The 15,641-nt window shown below is 44.7% G+C and overlaps 1 protein-coding gene across 1 annotated transcript in view; it reads right to left on the bottom strand.

Moving 5' to 3' along the window:
- CACNA2D4 (calcium voltage-gated channel auxiliary subunit alpha2delta 4) overlaps nucleotides 1–15,641 on the bottom strand; it is a gene marked incomplete at its 5' end in the record, with an annotated part of 113,023 nt that overhangs the window by 64,907 nt on the left and 32,475 nt on the right. The window contains 8 exons of the mRNA XM_082751847.1: nucleotides 184–245; nucleotides 3,864–3,935; nucleotides 7,272–7,358; nucleotides 8,784–8,858; nucleotides 10,963–11,043; nucleotides 12,133–12,210; nucleotides 13,468–13,485; nucleotides 14,830–14,963. Coding sequence (XP_082607973.1) covers nucleotides 184–245; nucleotides 3,864–3,935; nucleotides 7,272–7,358; nucleotides 8,784–8,858; nucleotides 10,963–11,043; nucleotides 12,133–12,210; nucleotides 13,468–13,485; nucleotides 14,830–14,963 — 607 coding nt within the window. The remainder of the gene's footprint in view (nucleotides 1–183; nucleotides 246–3,863; nucleotides 3,936–7,271; nucleotides 7,359–8,783; nucleotides 8,859–10,962; nucleotides 11,044–12,132; nucleotides 12,211–13,467; nucleotides 13,486–14,829; nucleotides 14,964–15,641) is intronic.

Here is a 15,641-nt window from a genome sequence, read left to right as displayed (position 1 = left end):
AAAAAAAGTTTAGCTAGATTTTTTTATCATTTTCAGTTTATGGGATTACGGGAACAAAGCAATCAGTTATTTACACTGCTCTACTCATGAGTCACGTTTTATGACCATTTTAAAGACCAATTTCCCACCCCTGATGGCAGGCTTCTGATGCATTGTACTGGTGATGTGTGAGCCCATGCTCACCTGAAGGGTGTGCCACTGATGTCCGTGAAGAAATAATCATTGGTGAGGAAGAGAACTCGCTTCTGGAATGAGAGCAGGAATGAGAGAGTGAGAGACCAGCTGACAGCCCAAGGTCATAGTGGTGATGGTGACCTGGGATCCACATCCCCAGGGTTAAGCAGAAGCAGGTGATCATCACCAACACTTTGCACCCCTCTAGGACTGTCCAGAGGCAGGGATGAACATGTGGTATTCAGCATATCCAGCAACTCGTGACTTTCAGGGTCGAGGCAGCCACCCTGTCTTTCCATCTAGGTCTCCAGTTCAACCTTTCTTTTCTCTAGAGGTGAGCTGGGAGGAGAGGCAGGACGGACACCCTACCCACTGCATCAGTGGGCAGCTGGGGACAGCTCTTGTCACTCCGTGGGAAATGCTGAGATTCCTGACACTTCCCTCCATGCCAAACGGGGACAAAACATTAACATATTCCAATTTTGTTAAAAAAACAACACCAACAAAAGAAACAATTTACATTTTCGAATGAAACAAAAGTGCTGATTCAAATCCAAGACATTTTGATTCACACAAAAATATTTGTTTCAGACTGACATTTCAACTCAAGACATTTCAGATTTTTGAAAGCTGCTTCAGAACCTCAGCTGCTTGCCAGACTGGCCTTTTCCTGTAGGAAAGTGTTGATTTCAGTGGAACTCTTTTCCAAAGGAGAAAAGTTGTTGGAAAATTTTTATTCAACCCTTATGGCAGTATATGAACCCTAATATGTTTAAAATCCCAGCCCCAGCCTGAAAACGAGGTGAGAGGATGTGTGTGGGAGACAGGGAGTGAATACAGAAAGCTCACTGTTCCCCGGGGAAAGCTGTACCTCCTCGGGCCGTGCAGCTGCAGAAGAGGCGCGATGCACAAAGGGCAAAGCCAGCGCCAGCTCCGCAGCGTGCCCTGAGTTAGTGCACATGGCAGATGGGGGAAGGAGATGGGGTTATTTTTTGGTGAGGAGGTGGCAGGCAGCTCAGCCCCTTCTCTCCCTTCTTTCTCCCTGCATGGCAAGTGCGTACTGCAACACAACTGGCGCAGCAGGGACTGAGGCTTGTGGGAGGCAGGCAGAGCTCTCTTTCTGCAGGATCGGGGAAAGCACAGCCTCCCCAGGACAGCTGTAGGCATCACCGCTCACCCATGGGAAGGGGGAGCAGCAGAGCACCCCGGAGCCAAGCAGGGCCGAGGACAGCCAGGCAGGACTGCACCACATGTAGGTCAAGTGTCTGCATTGTGGCTGTTTGAGGCAATCACTCCTGACTAATGGCCTTATCACTGGTTTGCCACAGGCCTACCATTTGTCCCCTAGCAGAAAACAAAAGCAGGTTTTGCCACCAGATTTCTCCAATGACTGCCCTTTTGTCTTTGGACCTTATTTTCCCTTCTGTATCTCACTCCGCTCTCAATACCTCCCCGAGATCAACCCGTGGAATTTCTTTTAAGTGGCTGACAGAATAATTCCTATCCACTTCACTCAGCCCTTCTCTCTGCTGACTGCCTCATCCTCTCTGTTTGCAGGCTCTGTCAGCAATTTCTTTGTTTCGGCTGCTGCTCTGCTTCATCAGCTACCACAGCACTGGTGGGAACTGCTACGTTTTGCTTCGTGTCCCTGCTCCGCGCGTATTCAGATAATAGTAAAATGGTGACTTGCTCAGTTTCAGTCTCCTATTATGCTTCATAAAGCTTGCAGACTAAAACAGGTAATATCTCTTACCAAGGCCACTTTTTTTTTTTTTTTTCCTGGGTAGGGGAACAGAAAGATATCCCTAAAATACTGAACTAAAAAGCCACCTTTGGATGACTCAGAAGGAATGTTATTGAGGGTGCACAGAGAAAAGGTGAGAAAAGAGGTTAAGTTAGAGCAATAAGCAATCTAGACTTACAAAGAATAGATCTTGCTGGAAAACCCTGATTGCTTTTCTGACAGCATAACAAAGATAATGGATGAAGGGAATAAAGGACATGCAATGTATTTGGGTTTATATAAAGCACTTGAAGCAGCTTTTCATGAAATTTTATTCTAAAGACTTAATTAATGTGGACTTAAATAAAATGTGAAGTGAACCAACTGCAGTACTGTAGCCAGAAAGAAGCAGTAAACAACAGTGCATCAGGAGAAAAAGATCTCTTGAGAGGAACAGACAGACTGTATCTTAGGAGCCTTTATGTACAGTGATCTGTAAGATAAAATAAATCACTGTTTCTCTGTGTACTGAGAAAAAGTTCCAACAACCCAAAATATTAGAAAGATGGGACAAAAAGAAGTGAGATTTGGGTTAAAAAAAAAAAAAAAAAAAAAAAAAAGGAAAAAAGGCAACTGGAAAAAATAGCTAAAAAACATGGAAACTGGGGGGTTGGAACTAGGTGATGGGGGATCAGAACCAGATATCTTTAAGATACCTTCCAACCAAGCCATTCTGTGATTCTGTGAACCAGAGGCAGTAATTCTGGGTCAACTGTGTGATGGCGAAAAATTTGAAGGGAGAGCAGAAAAGAAGTTTGGGGCTTCCTGTTCAGAAATATCCTACTGCAGAGAAACGAAGCTCTCTACAGAGCAACAGGGAAACTGTGCTCAAATAATTCAGTGAAGCTCTGGTACTTGTGTAAAAGAAATGATACAAGAGACAAAGGGAATAGAAGTAATTGCTGAACTGATTGGACTGAAACTTAAGTATTTCAAATGCTGCTGTTGGGGAAGGGCGAATCCATTGACAGTTGATACTTATAAACACCAAAAATAGAGACAGATAATTTAGTTATAAGGTCTAGCCATACAACCATCCAGGGGAAACAGAGGGGTGTCTTCACTGGGAAAGAGCATAATCTCAGCAATGGCTGAGTGCTCGCTTTATTGGAATTGCATGGGAGCAGCTCAGCCAGCCTGATGGCTGAAAAAAAGCCTGTCTACAAAAGATGGAAAATTTTCCTCAAATTTGGAAGACTTCTGGGCAGTTAAACTTGCAGGACTCTGGAATACTTCCTAAGAGGAAATGATGGAAGCCAAATTCTTTGGGAGAATTAAATAAACCCGAATGAAAAAGTAGCAGTGAACCTAAATGTACAAGTCCATTTTGCTCTGATTCCAAGGCAAGATGTATAACCCTACATTAGAGCTGGTAGGGAACCTTCAGAAGTCTCCATTTCACTAGGAGTTTTCAGAAGATGCTTGTAAATATTTGCATAGAAATTTAATATCAGACTTGGATAAAGAAAATCTCATAATGACAGAGTGAAGAACTGTTTTCTTGAGTGCGTTTGGGTAAGGAAAGGGAGTCGAAAAAAAGCCTCCAAACCTCTTTCTGTCTAGATCAGCTCAACATGTCTTCCCCTCCTCTAAACTCTTGAAGATCTCCGATTCATTTCACAGCCCTATAAACAATGTACAAGACGATTTTTTGGCTTTGCCTGGACAGAGTAGGGAGCTGTGAGGCATTTCCAGCACCTTTGCACACACGGAATGCCGGTAGGTATAAAGAGCACTTCTAACGATGTTCTATTTTATGCCTTTAGCACATGTGTTATATATGCGGTGAAACAATAAAATCCTCACACTCTGAAATGCTGAGCATTAAAACCACATCCTTCATGGTTCTTCAGCATCCATTTCCCCTCCCTTCCCTCCACGTGACCCGAGCCTGATAATTTCTTACCCCCTTATCCACAGGGACCTTCACATCCATAGAGAGGTAGCCCGTTTCCCCATTGATCATGGCAGTTCTCAGCTGCAGAGGTGAACGAGATCAACATTAGCATCTCTAGGCAGAGCAGGACAGGAATTAATAGAGCTGCTTGACATTAATATACAGGGGCTGTGACAGGAAAGAGTGACTGTCATTTTTTTTTCTCTTCACAGCTTTCTTGCTTCTTTTAAACTGAAAACCTGTTCTCAGTGGTCAGGATCCTTGTTGAGTCGGTAACACGGAATAATAATGGCTTATGCTGAAAGCTTGTTGATATGTCTTTTGAGCTAAAGGAAAGGACCTGGAAGCTATGAAACTGACAGTCCACATTTCAGACTTCACCATTTGGCAGCCAGCAAGTCATTAGCACCGTGCTCCGAGAGCCTGAAAGAAGAGACACCTGAGAAACCCGCTGGCTCCCCCAGACCGAGTACAAAGCTCTTTGGCATCTTTTAAAACTGATTTATAAATTATAGGCTGCATTCAGCACCACTTCTGAGTTCAGCAAAGCAGCTGTTTAACACAGCAAAGCAAGGCTGTGTGATAGCCAGGGAGGCAGTGAGAAGACCACTTCATTCAATTCAGGTTCCAAAGGCAAAATGTAATTTTCACAGTGACTCCCAGCCTCTTGCAAGAAAGAGCCAGGGAATTTTTCCATAAGTGCAGAGGGTTTGACTTCAGGTCCAGCCTGCCAGAGCATATCAGCCTATTGCTTCAGCCTGGATAGAAAAAAAGGTGGGAAGTAGCTTATTCATTCACACAAATTGCTTCCGTACTCCCAGAGACAAGCTTCCATTCAGGTGCTGGCCAGACTCAACTGCAGTTGCTTTACAAGGCCACAGCTCTATTTATTATGGCTGTTTGATGTGGGTTATTTACAGACCTAGAATATAAAGCCTGTGTTTTCCAAGGCCCATGTCTTGGAAATCAAAACACGGCCTGGTTCTGTAACTCCTTTCTTGCTAAGAGAGTTTGACCTCCTGCCAGAGCCACGGCATGCTCTGTTCTGGCCTGAACAGCCTGCGGCAATTTCTCTGGGTTCTGGGTTTAGTTTGGTTATTGCTGTTTCATCCAGATCTTCTTGAATGCCAGCCATCTTTCCTTGCCCCATGAGTCAGTGGAGAAGTAAACCAGTGGATATGAGATCTCCTTGGATCTCCTCAGCTCCAGCGCCAGGCCTGTGCCCAGTGCTGAGGTGACAGTGTCTGTAGGTCAGTGGCACAGCCCAGGCTTGCTGCTTCTTCCTCGACAGCTTCTCCTGCATGGAGAACTCAATCAGCCACAGTCCTGGTGTCTGGGAGTCCCTGTAATGCTCAGTCCTCATTACACAGGGCACTGCTGGCAGTGGTTGGCCTTCACTTTGACAAATGTGTAGCCGAATTTGGATGGAGGGGTTGTTTGCTGCTGACTCCTTTCCCCTGTCTACTCATGTGGTTTCAAACCAGCACAGACATACGGTTTACCTGGGAGCTCTCATAACATCTAGGTGTTTGGCCACTCAGTCTTAACTTTCTTGCAGGCTAATTTCTTCTTCAGATGTTCTGTCAAGGCTGCAGAAACTTGTTTGGGTGGCAGCTTCCAGACTGCTGGGCAGGACCCCACAATCCCTGGTCCCTTCATGCTAAGAATAGCCCCGTGTAACTTTAAAAGCAACCCCAAACTTCCTTGCTGCCCATCTGCAAATAGCACTGTTGTACATGAATTTCTGTTTTACAGACAGTGCTGTGTTCCCTCCCTTTTTCTTTTCAGCAGCTGGCTGTATTACACATCATTAGCACTTGGGCATATTTTTCCAGTCTGATTTTGCTGCTTATCAGTGTTGCTGAGATTATACTGCAACTGATGTTGAGTCTGTCATTGATCTAATACCATAGCTGCAAATCTGAGTGTTGAAACGTTGGCATCTTTCTGCTGCAGTGGGTGTATCTTGAGAGACTCTCAACTTGCTGAAGTCACACTGCAGATATCAATGACTGCAACCTTTCTTTATTCTGGAAGATGCAGTACAGGAACACAAAGTGGCTTTGTTCTGTATGCCTCTTTTGATATATATTTTCACTCTGGATAGTTTTATTCTGATTGCCTAAGGGCAGAAACCTTACACTGCATCATATCTGCATTCAGGTATCAATGCTTTTTTTTTTTTTTTTTTTTTTTTTTTTTTTATAAATTTTGTTGTAAAATAGCAAACTGTAGAGAGGAATATCTCTAAAAGCGTCTTCAGTGGCAGAGACATTAGTAAACCCAGAAAAAGACATAGATAACCTGTCAAGTTCACTGCATGTAAAATCTCTTATTTTTGTCTTACTTTCCATGTCTCACACACAGTCCCGTTGTGTTTTCTTTCTCAGTCTGCCACCCTTCCACTTGCTGAGTTCTGCGGGTGAGACCCTTTCTGCTTGCCCTGTGCTTGCAGCAGTAGCTGCTGTAATCCTCTTGCTGGACACTTTGCTTGTCCCACCTGTTTATGTGGTATCTATAGCATCAGATCCCTTTATCTCAGCAGTCTCCCCTGTAATCCAGAAGCATGTGTCCCACAGCTAATTCTATCTTACTCCAAATTAATTTCTTACCATAGCATCTTAAGTAGCTATTCTCTCCTAATTCTTCTGAGTAAAAGAAAGCCAGCTACAGAGGAACCTTTCTGCCTTCTCGTTGTATCTGGGTACCCAGTTCTGAAACACTGCAACATGCAGCTGTTGGGGTGCACACTGTTTCTTGCTTACTACTTTTTAATAATTTTGCTTGAGAGAGTAAAAAAGGGATTTTCTAGCCATTTCCCTCTGTCTGCTATTGTTTTCACTGCTTCCAAAGATATGCAATAAGGTGTTTTCTGGAAAACTGTTTTTCTCAAGTGTTTATATTCCTTATGCTTTTTGTCTATTACCAGAAGTGACCGCAAAGCTTAGTCTCTTTTGGAACTGCACGTTCTTTCTTGCTGCAGATCTCATTAGTTGAGCGGTTTCAGCTCTATCTCACATACTACACAGATGGGCAACATCATGGGATGCCTCCATACTCCTGAGCTATTTTGGCTTTGTGTTAAGCTATGTGCAGAGGTGCAGCTGCCAGCACCAGCATGTGGGCCAGGTACAGACAGACCAGCTCCCTGGAGCATCCTCTGACTGCTTCTTTCCTCCTGCCAGCACTTTCTCTGCCTGTTCCATGGGAAGGAAAACGTGTACAGAGAAGGAAGGCAAGCATTTTGTAGGTAAGCATCATTCTTGTCCTCTTGTAGACTACCAGTCTCTCTTAGTCAAGGGCCAGTTCTGCACAGAAAAAACAGAAGTGCCCTTTCCCTCATCCTCACTCCATGCAGGCAACACAGTAACCGAAAGAAGGGGCTACAAAAGTCTAAATTCACTTTCTGATACTCACTATTTCATCCTGGTCTTCCCATTCCACTTCTGAGAGATCTACACTGTTGTAGTTTGGCTTAGGCTTCAGTTTCTTTCCTTCTTTATACTGGCATTTATTAAAAAAAAAAAAAAAAAAAAAAAAAAGAAAAAAAGAGAGAGAGAGAGAGAGGATAAAATAGGGAAAACCACCCCAGTAAGTGGTAGATAACTTTTTAAACTAATCCTTTAAGAACTTAGTATTAATTTCTAATTTGAAAAATATGCATTTTTCAGTCTCATTTATTCTCTGACTGGGAAGCAGTGTTTGGGTGCAGGTACCTTCTCAGTCCCATGCCACATATCTCTTTATGCAAACAGTGCAAAGCTGGGAGAGTTCAAGTGGGAAAGGTTGTGTCAGGAGTAAGGGACAGGCAGGAACATAGGTGAACTCGCAGGTAAAAGCTACAGCCTGGTTTGCGAGAATATTCAGCTAAATAGATCAGTACAATATGCTTACCTCCAGGAAATATTTTTTTTTCCTCCACAGCTAAGAGTGTAATCCCATTAACACTATAATACCAGCAGGAGATCTTTCCTGATGGGAATTAAGCTTTAGCTTCGCTGACAAAAAAGTAGGCTTTTCACCTCAGGTTAACTGATGGAAGAGAGCTATTTCCCTCTAATCTTACTGGTGAAGAAAAAGGTGTGAAGTAGACTAAGAGAGGGCAATTTCAGGTGGAGGATAAAGCAACGACCTTGCCTAGCTTTGCTTTGCCTCATCCTGGCAACATGATGTGAAAGTTCTCCTCACATAGTGAAGTAACTACCCAAGTCTGAGGTCTCTCTGTGCAAAGCTGCCTTTATGAAGACAGCTGGTGTGAAGCCCTTGTGGTGGCAATTCCTCTTGCCAGTAACCACATTAACACCTATAAGCTGTGCGCATGGAGATTTGTGCAGACAGGCATGTGTATGAAACAGAAAACGTATTGCATGCCCGGGTAAGAAAGCCCGTAGTGTGTTTGCAGATATGTGCAGGCTGGAGTTCCAGGTGGCACCATGAAGGAGAAACATCCTTGTGTCCACTCTGAGCCTTAAGTAGTTGCAGCACACTGGTCCCTAACTTGTTTCTGACATCCCATGTTACCAGGATTTGTGTTACTCCACCTTGCTAGCCTCAAATTCCCCAAATTTCCAACGCTACAGCTGCTGGGCAGCTTTTAGTGGGGAGATACCCATGCTGAATCTTCCTGTAGGAGATGTGCCTGAGTGAGGGGATTTGGTTTTCCAGTGGAGCCTTGCATGCATACATATACATGTGCCCACAGTACAGCAAGTGCCCAGAAATACACCACCCACATACAGAGAAGACAGGCAGGGTACCTCCTGCTTCACACACGTGTATACATAATATGCACCTATGCATGTGGCATTGATTTCTCTGGCCCTCATATTCCTAGGGCCCATATATCAATAAAACATGAGAAATCAGGATCGTCCCTGAAAGCTGGTGTTCCCAAGTCAGCAAGGATTTCCAATTTACTGTTATACGTACCAGAGGGCGGAGGTCTGGGTGAGAAAGGATGTAGCCGTTGTTGGTGTTCAGAAAGGCGTAGCCGTGGACACCCAGCTGGAGGAAGAGAATAATTAGCTCTGTTTTAGCTAGAAGCACCGCTGTGTAGTGGCTGCTGCTGATACCCTGGCCCCATCAATATTCAACAGGATTTTCTTTTTAAAGATATCGACCAGCAGAAAACAGGCTCCATCCCAACCCTTTTATCCCTGCATTTCTGGCTGCTTGGAGAAGACTGGCTGTGCTCGGGTGCACACAGGTATGGGCAGGTAGCCCATCTCTGCACACAGGCAGGGAAAGACACCCTCTTAGAGCCTGACCAGCCTCCTTAGCAAATACCACCAAGAGATTTCCATGAGAGCAATTACTCAGATCAAACCCATACATAATACAAATTCCAGCTAAAGCCTGAATTGCTGAAAACCCATGGATAGTCTGTGCTTGCCAAAATATGAGGTGTCTCATGGAAAAAAAGAATGGTGAAGTTTTCTATCTTCAAAAAAACGTAGCAACTTTATATTCCTATAGAAACAATCCTGGAGGGATAACAACAGGGAAGCAGGGAGGTAAGTCTTTCACAGTCCGCCTGCACTTTTTTGGAGGGAATGAATTACATATCACACATATGCCAGATCAAAACTCTGGACTTTATATGAAATTTTTTTTTTTTTTTTTGCAATCACATAGAGCTCAACTCAGCGTGGCAGAATGGATCCAAGGACTATGGCAAACTTCCTTGTTGGCCTATTAAAGATGAAATTTCCCAGCCCAATAGGTGGGATCATAAATGTATGAGCTCTCAAGGGCTTTGGAACCAGTCCTTTGTAGCACATATGCCAAAGGATTCAAGCTGAGAATATGAGGTTTATGAACCGGTCTGGAACTGAAAGAGCTTCTGGGAAGTCATGTCCTGCCTCTGATGTAAATAAATCCTTCAAATAATTTTCTCTTCTTCCATGGCACTACTTGGAGGAAAGGACAGTGTCCCTTCTTGGCTCAGAAGAAAACTTATTGTGACATATGGCTTTTGAGTGACACAGGGGAAGGAAGATGAAAAGGTATTACTAGTATTCTACAGAAAATAAACGTGTATAAGAATTGAAGCTCCTAGACAAGACTTCCCCAAACCTAAACCAGCTAGCTTTTGCCTGCTGAGCACTTGCACCCTGATGCTCTCGGTTGCTGGGTTGCCTGAAGGGCCATTTTCAGCAGCTACATGCAAATAGTCCGCAAATCCTGAATCCAGATCTGGAAGCACCGTGCAGATGCATAGCTTCTGACAGCACTTCCAGTCCTGCAGGTCTCTAGTGACCAGGTTTTGGACAACTGCCTAACTGGTTGCTGTTGTCTAATAGTTATTTAAGAGAAACTGAAAACTTGAAATGATGGCTCAAACTGCCTGATAACTTTGGCAATCCTCAGATATGCTTGGTCTCCTGGTATGGAGAAAGATTGAGCAAAAGGTCACTGCACACAACTAACAGCAGAAACCAAACTAAACAGTGCATCTCTGGGGTGTTTTCCTATGGATGAACATGAACATACATGTATATATATTAAGATATATTGATTACAGAGCTACAAGTAACTGTTGGACTAAATTCTGGACAGCAAATACACTGCCTAGGTACAGCAACAATGAGTGAGAGCCAACCTCCTGTACGCTGTCCTGCCAAGAAATCTTCATGCTGATGTGGAGAAAAAGACCTTCTGATACGGCAGAACTGTTCGGTCTCTGAAATGAATTCAGTACTGTTTTTCTGCCAAGAATATTGACAGTGAAACTTGTTTATTTTTTGCCAGCTGGTATGGCAGCTGTTGTCCACTGGGAACTGGCTATAAAATATTACTTCTTCTGAGACAGGCTATCAGATCCATATCATCTCTGAAGGATCCAAGCTGGTGACCACAACGGTGCAAAGACTCCGTGACCAGTGGTGAATCCACTGGATCATCCAGTCCTTGTGTTTCTGAAACAGACTAAGCCTTTCTAGTGGTGAATGATTTCATATGTATTACATGCACCACCACATCCAACTGCTCCTGCTTTATGCTCATACTTCTTCCTACAGGAGGAGGAATGATTTTTCAGAATCATGCCCGTGGAAGAATGACTAGTGACTTTGCTGTGTACAATAAAATTGCCTTATCTCAGTCTTACCTTATACCGTGGAGCAAGTTTTAACAACTCTCTCAGGGGCACGTCAGAGCCCACCACACCCAGCAGTATGCCGTGAGATCTCTTGAAAACAAAGGAAAACCCATTTTCAGAAGCAAAACTTCAGTAGCGCTCTGCCTGAACACACACTGTTGCCTTCCTACTGACCTTTCTTGTGTTCTCTCTAAGCTTATGCACATTCATTCAAAGCCAAATAACATACTGTTTGTGGAGAGAAGTATTTCTACTACCCAATACTAGTCTGCATTTTTGGTAACGATTCAGAAGTAATATAAAATGTCTGGCAACAAGATTTGATGGCAAAAATCTGCATTCAGTGTGTGTAAATAACAAAAAGGACAAGGCAAGCATGCAAAGAAATTTAGCAAGCAATTGCTCACAGGACCTAGATGAAGACTTTATTCCTCATACAGCAATGGTGAGGTAGAAGATGCCATTTTAAAATGATGCTGAGAAGCTAGAAATGGTACAGAAAAGACTGTCTAAAGGGTTTCAAAATGCCCTTATCAAAGACACCAAATTTTTTCAACCTTTTTATCTTATCAAAAGAAAGACAGGTTTGACTGTATTGCAGTGTAGAAGATGCTTCCCAGGAGAAAATACCAAGGGCTATAGCGTTTTTAATCCATCAGAGAAAGTCATTATGATGGGAAAGTGAAGCCAGCCAGACTCAAAGTGGAATTTGGACACCAGTTTTTAACAGGGAGTGAGAAACCACAATGGAGAGCTCAAGGCTGGATGCCTTTCTTCAATGACACTTTTGCCAAACACAGGTTATTGGGCTCATGAAGGACTGTCTATATGAAATGTAGAGGTCTGCAATAAAATGTACAGACTAGACAAGGTAATGATCCCTTCCAGCCTGAAACTTTATGGGTCTGTGAATTAGGCTGGGTTTGAAAATGGAAGGGATAAAAACAGGGAGAAGTGTCATATTTAAGAGGTATTTGGAAGAAATAGCATTCAGAGGAAATGGCAGGCTATCATTTCAACAGACAAGTTATCATCTGCACATCCTGTCCAAAGTCTGCCATGGTCCCTGAAGGCCAGGTGGTCTGTCAGAGGTGCGCTGGCTCTAAAACCCAACAAAGGTCTGCTGCAGCCCTCCAGCTCTGCTGGCGGGAGGCAGAGCAAAGCCCACGTTGCACTCACCGTCTCGTTCTTCTTGCTGAAGACCGGCATAGCCACCGTTGTCATGAGCAACAGACTTTGAGCCTGAGATGCAAAGAGCTGCCACAGAACAAGGAGCTGTGTGTTAGCAGGTGCAATACGGCAGATAACCCGAATGAGAGGCGCTGGAATTCCCAGGGAGCCCAGATGTTGGGTACAAGCAGACACCTCCTCGCCTCCCACGCCCCTCCGAAAACAGATGGCAGCACTTTTCAGTACTCTGTATCCAAGAGGCTCGTGGGATGGATGCTTGCTCATGTGGGGTGATGAGGATGGGCTGAAAGCCAGCGAAATGTGTTGAGAACCTGTAGAAATGGTGGCACCACGTATACCCACCATGAGCAGGAGACATTAAAGAGCTGTTCTGAGGAGGAGACAGTAATGGGTGTGTAGACATGGGTGCTTATGCAACAAGTGTAAAAACCACCAACACATGGAGCACAGAATGAAGAAAAACAACACAAATGTGAGCAAAATCACAAACAGCATATTCTATATTGCAGACACATGAATAGCACGAATGAGAAACAGCACAGGCAAATATTTAAAGGGCACAAATACACACACAGCCTGCTTATATAAACTTGTCACTCAGGCATCTAAGCATAGGAAAGACAGAGGCAAAATCATGATACAAACAGGTACAACACAGTGAGCTGTCTCTACAGCAGACACAGGACATGCACATGCAGTGGGGTAGCAGAGGCTCCCAGTACTGCAGATGCTCTAAAAACACACAAGAAAGGAGGTAAAACAGGCAAGACACATGCACAGAAGTCTCCCAGATCTGCCTAGCACTAAAAAGGGTTTATTTCCTCAAAGCCAGTAGCATCTCCCTTACATTTCTCCTTTGGTCAAGTAAGCAGTGAGGCCAGAACTGGCCTCTACCTCCATTTGTGTGCATGCTAGGAGCCATAAAGCAGCCAGCCAATGATCTGTGCAGTTGCCTGATGGAGGTTTGAGCCTGGTATCTTGAGTTATTGGTCTGGATGCTTCTGAGTGGAAAATTCCTGTTCACAGCCACACTCTTTCTAACACACACCAAGTAACTGTGTCCAGCACTTACCAGACACGTGGAAGAAGAAATCCAGTGAGCTAAGCTACTGCACAACACGGACACCCCTACTTTGGACCCACAGCACAGCTATCCAGTACATCCAGCATTGCCTGTCCTCTTGCTGGTGTAAGAGGGCTCCTTGAGAGCTGCAGCCCCCTGCCCCCCGATGTACAGGCCAGCTGTGGCTGTGAGCGCTTGCACCAACACACCGACTGGCACAAGGGGAACGGCACGCTCACAAGACACAGGGGAGCAGTTACCTCCTCGGACTGTGGCAGCTAGTGAGAGACACGGATGAACAGACGAATGAGTACATGAATGGAGTTATGAATCAAAGATGGGGAGGTTGGAGTGGAGGAAGAGAATGGCAAGCCAAGCCAAGAAGAAATGCAGCAAAAAAAGTGCAACAAACAAATCCCTGCTGCTGCCTTGGTAGCACCCCACGCCAGTGCCAGGGATGGCATGTTTACTACGGGAGTAAACTTGCTGGGGAGCTGGCAGCATTTCTGGAGCTTGTGCTTAACACACTCAGGCACCAAGTTCCACCTCTTCCTTGGGACCACTCCTGCAGCAGAAGGCAACCCCACATCACCCTCACAGAGCCAGTGTGCCATGACTGCAGCCCCAATGGTCAGCCACAGCACAGAGGTTGGGGGCAGCCTCTTCACACCAGAGTCTCCTGAAAATATTTCCCCCCCCCTAGGAAAGCATACAAAGTGTCAAGGTTTGTTTCTGGAGTAGGGGAACCTGACTTCTGGTCAGCTCTATCACAATTACATGGAAATCTGTCTGTGGCGAAGATGCCAGTATACATTTCTGCAGTGTAAAAATGGATGGACATGAAGATTGAGGAGCACCTTCTATCTGGGGAAGTGTAGGGGAAAGCACCTTCAGTGATGATCTCCTTTGTCCTTCCCATTGTTTCTTTGAATTTCAAAGCTGCCTTGGCAATAAAACACCACGATGGCACTAGTTTGTGGTCCCAAGGCCTGAAGTCTTCCCTTAGGCCAGGCAAGGGGCACTGGGAGCCCTGACTCCCTGGTCCCATTTCCCTCCTAGGAGGCAGCATGTGCCCTTTACACAGGGGCTCTACAGGGGGTGACCTTGCATCCTGCTAGCCCAAGGAATGAGGGAGTGATAAACTGGGACCTTATCTCTGACCGGCACTGTGCAGTTAGCTGCTGGGCTGAGGGAAATACATCTCTGTGACCCATATCCTGAGCTGTAAATAGTCCTTTGTGTGAATAATCCTTTAGAAGTTTAGCCACCTTTTGCAGGAGCACTGCTTAAGTCATGCTGTGTCTGTGTGATTAGTCCTGGGCTCCTGGGTCACTGCAGGTCCAGACCTGAGCCTACACATATCTCATCTCCAGGAGCAAGCAGAAGAGAAATATTGCCTGTCTCAGCACAGCCAGAGACCAGTAATTTCTATCAATCAACCAGCTCCTGGTTTTACGTAAATGTCAGGACTTCATTTAGGTTCTGACACACATAAGACATTGAGATGGGAAGCTGGAGCAAGTTATATGCCTATTATACTAGCTGAATGCCTAACACCTTTGCCAGTTTGGCTCATAGGCCCTCCTGTTTGCTGACTACAGACTTGTGCTGTGGGTTCTTACCGCACTGTCCATGTAGGCCTCAGTCCAAATAATGTCATGGTCGTGGTTGATGACCATGGGACGGCTGAGCACGTGCAGGTACTCCATCACGTTCTCCTGGACGTCTGCCAGCGTGGAGATCTGAGTGTAGTAGCCTTCATGGAGAAACAGAGCTGTGAGTCACTCTTCTGACATATCTCCCATATTTATAAATAAGTGTCTGCACAAAGTCAGAAAATGGGGTGCCAAAGCCTGCATCTGCCCAGACAGTTTAGTCTACGTTACAAAAAGTGCCCTGATATGCTTTGTATCCACACTTTTCTGTGGATACAACTTTCTGGGGAAGTCTAGAGTTTCAAAACACTGTCTCTGTTCTTCTCAGGACACTGGACCAATGCTCAAGACCAGAGTCTCGATATAATCACAATCATGACACACAGGTGTAAAAGGCTGGTTTAGGTCTTAGGCAAAAATATCCACTAACCAGGCTGCCTATGGTCCCCAAATCCAAACATATACAAAGTATTCTACCAGGCTGCCTGCTTACCCTGTCCAACTTCTCTTCCAGAGTTAACAGTACAACAAGGAGTACAATGGAAGAATGTCTTCAAGTTATCAAAAGACTGTCAACAATAGCTGCCTAACTGGTAAGAAACCTTAAAACAATGCAATATCCCAAGGACTCTTGTCCTGCTTCTCACCAGATGGATCTGATTGGTTGCACTTGTAGCACTGAGTATGCCAGATACATGGAAAAATGATGTTATCACTAGGAAATCACTGCCATGTGAAAAGACTCATGATTTGATAAGCCTTGTGATGTGGAAACATTT

Source organism: Aythya marila (assembly GCF_965140915.1).
Source record: "Aythya marila genome assembly, chromosome: 1".
Taxonomy (NCBI): domain Eukaryota; kingdom Metazoa; phylum Chordata; class Aves; order Anseriformes; family Anatidae; genus Aythya; species Aythya marila.
Note: the sequence above shows the minus strand (reverse complement) of the source record. Positions and strands in the feature narration are given on the sequence as shown.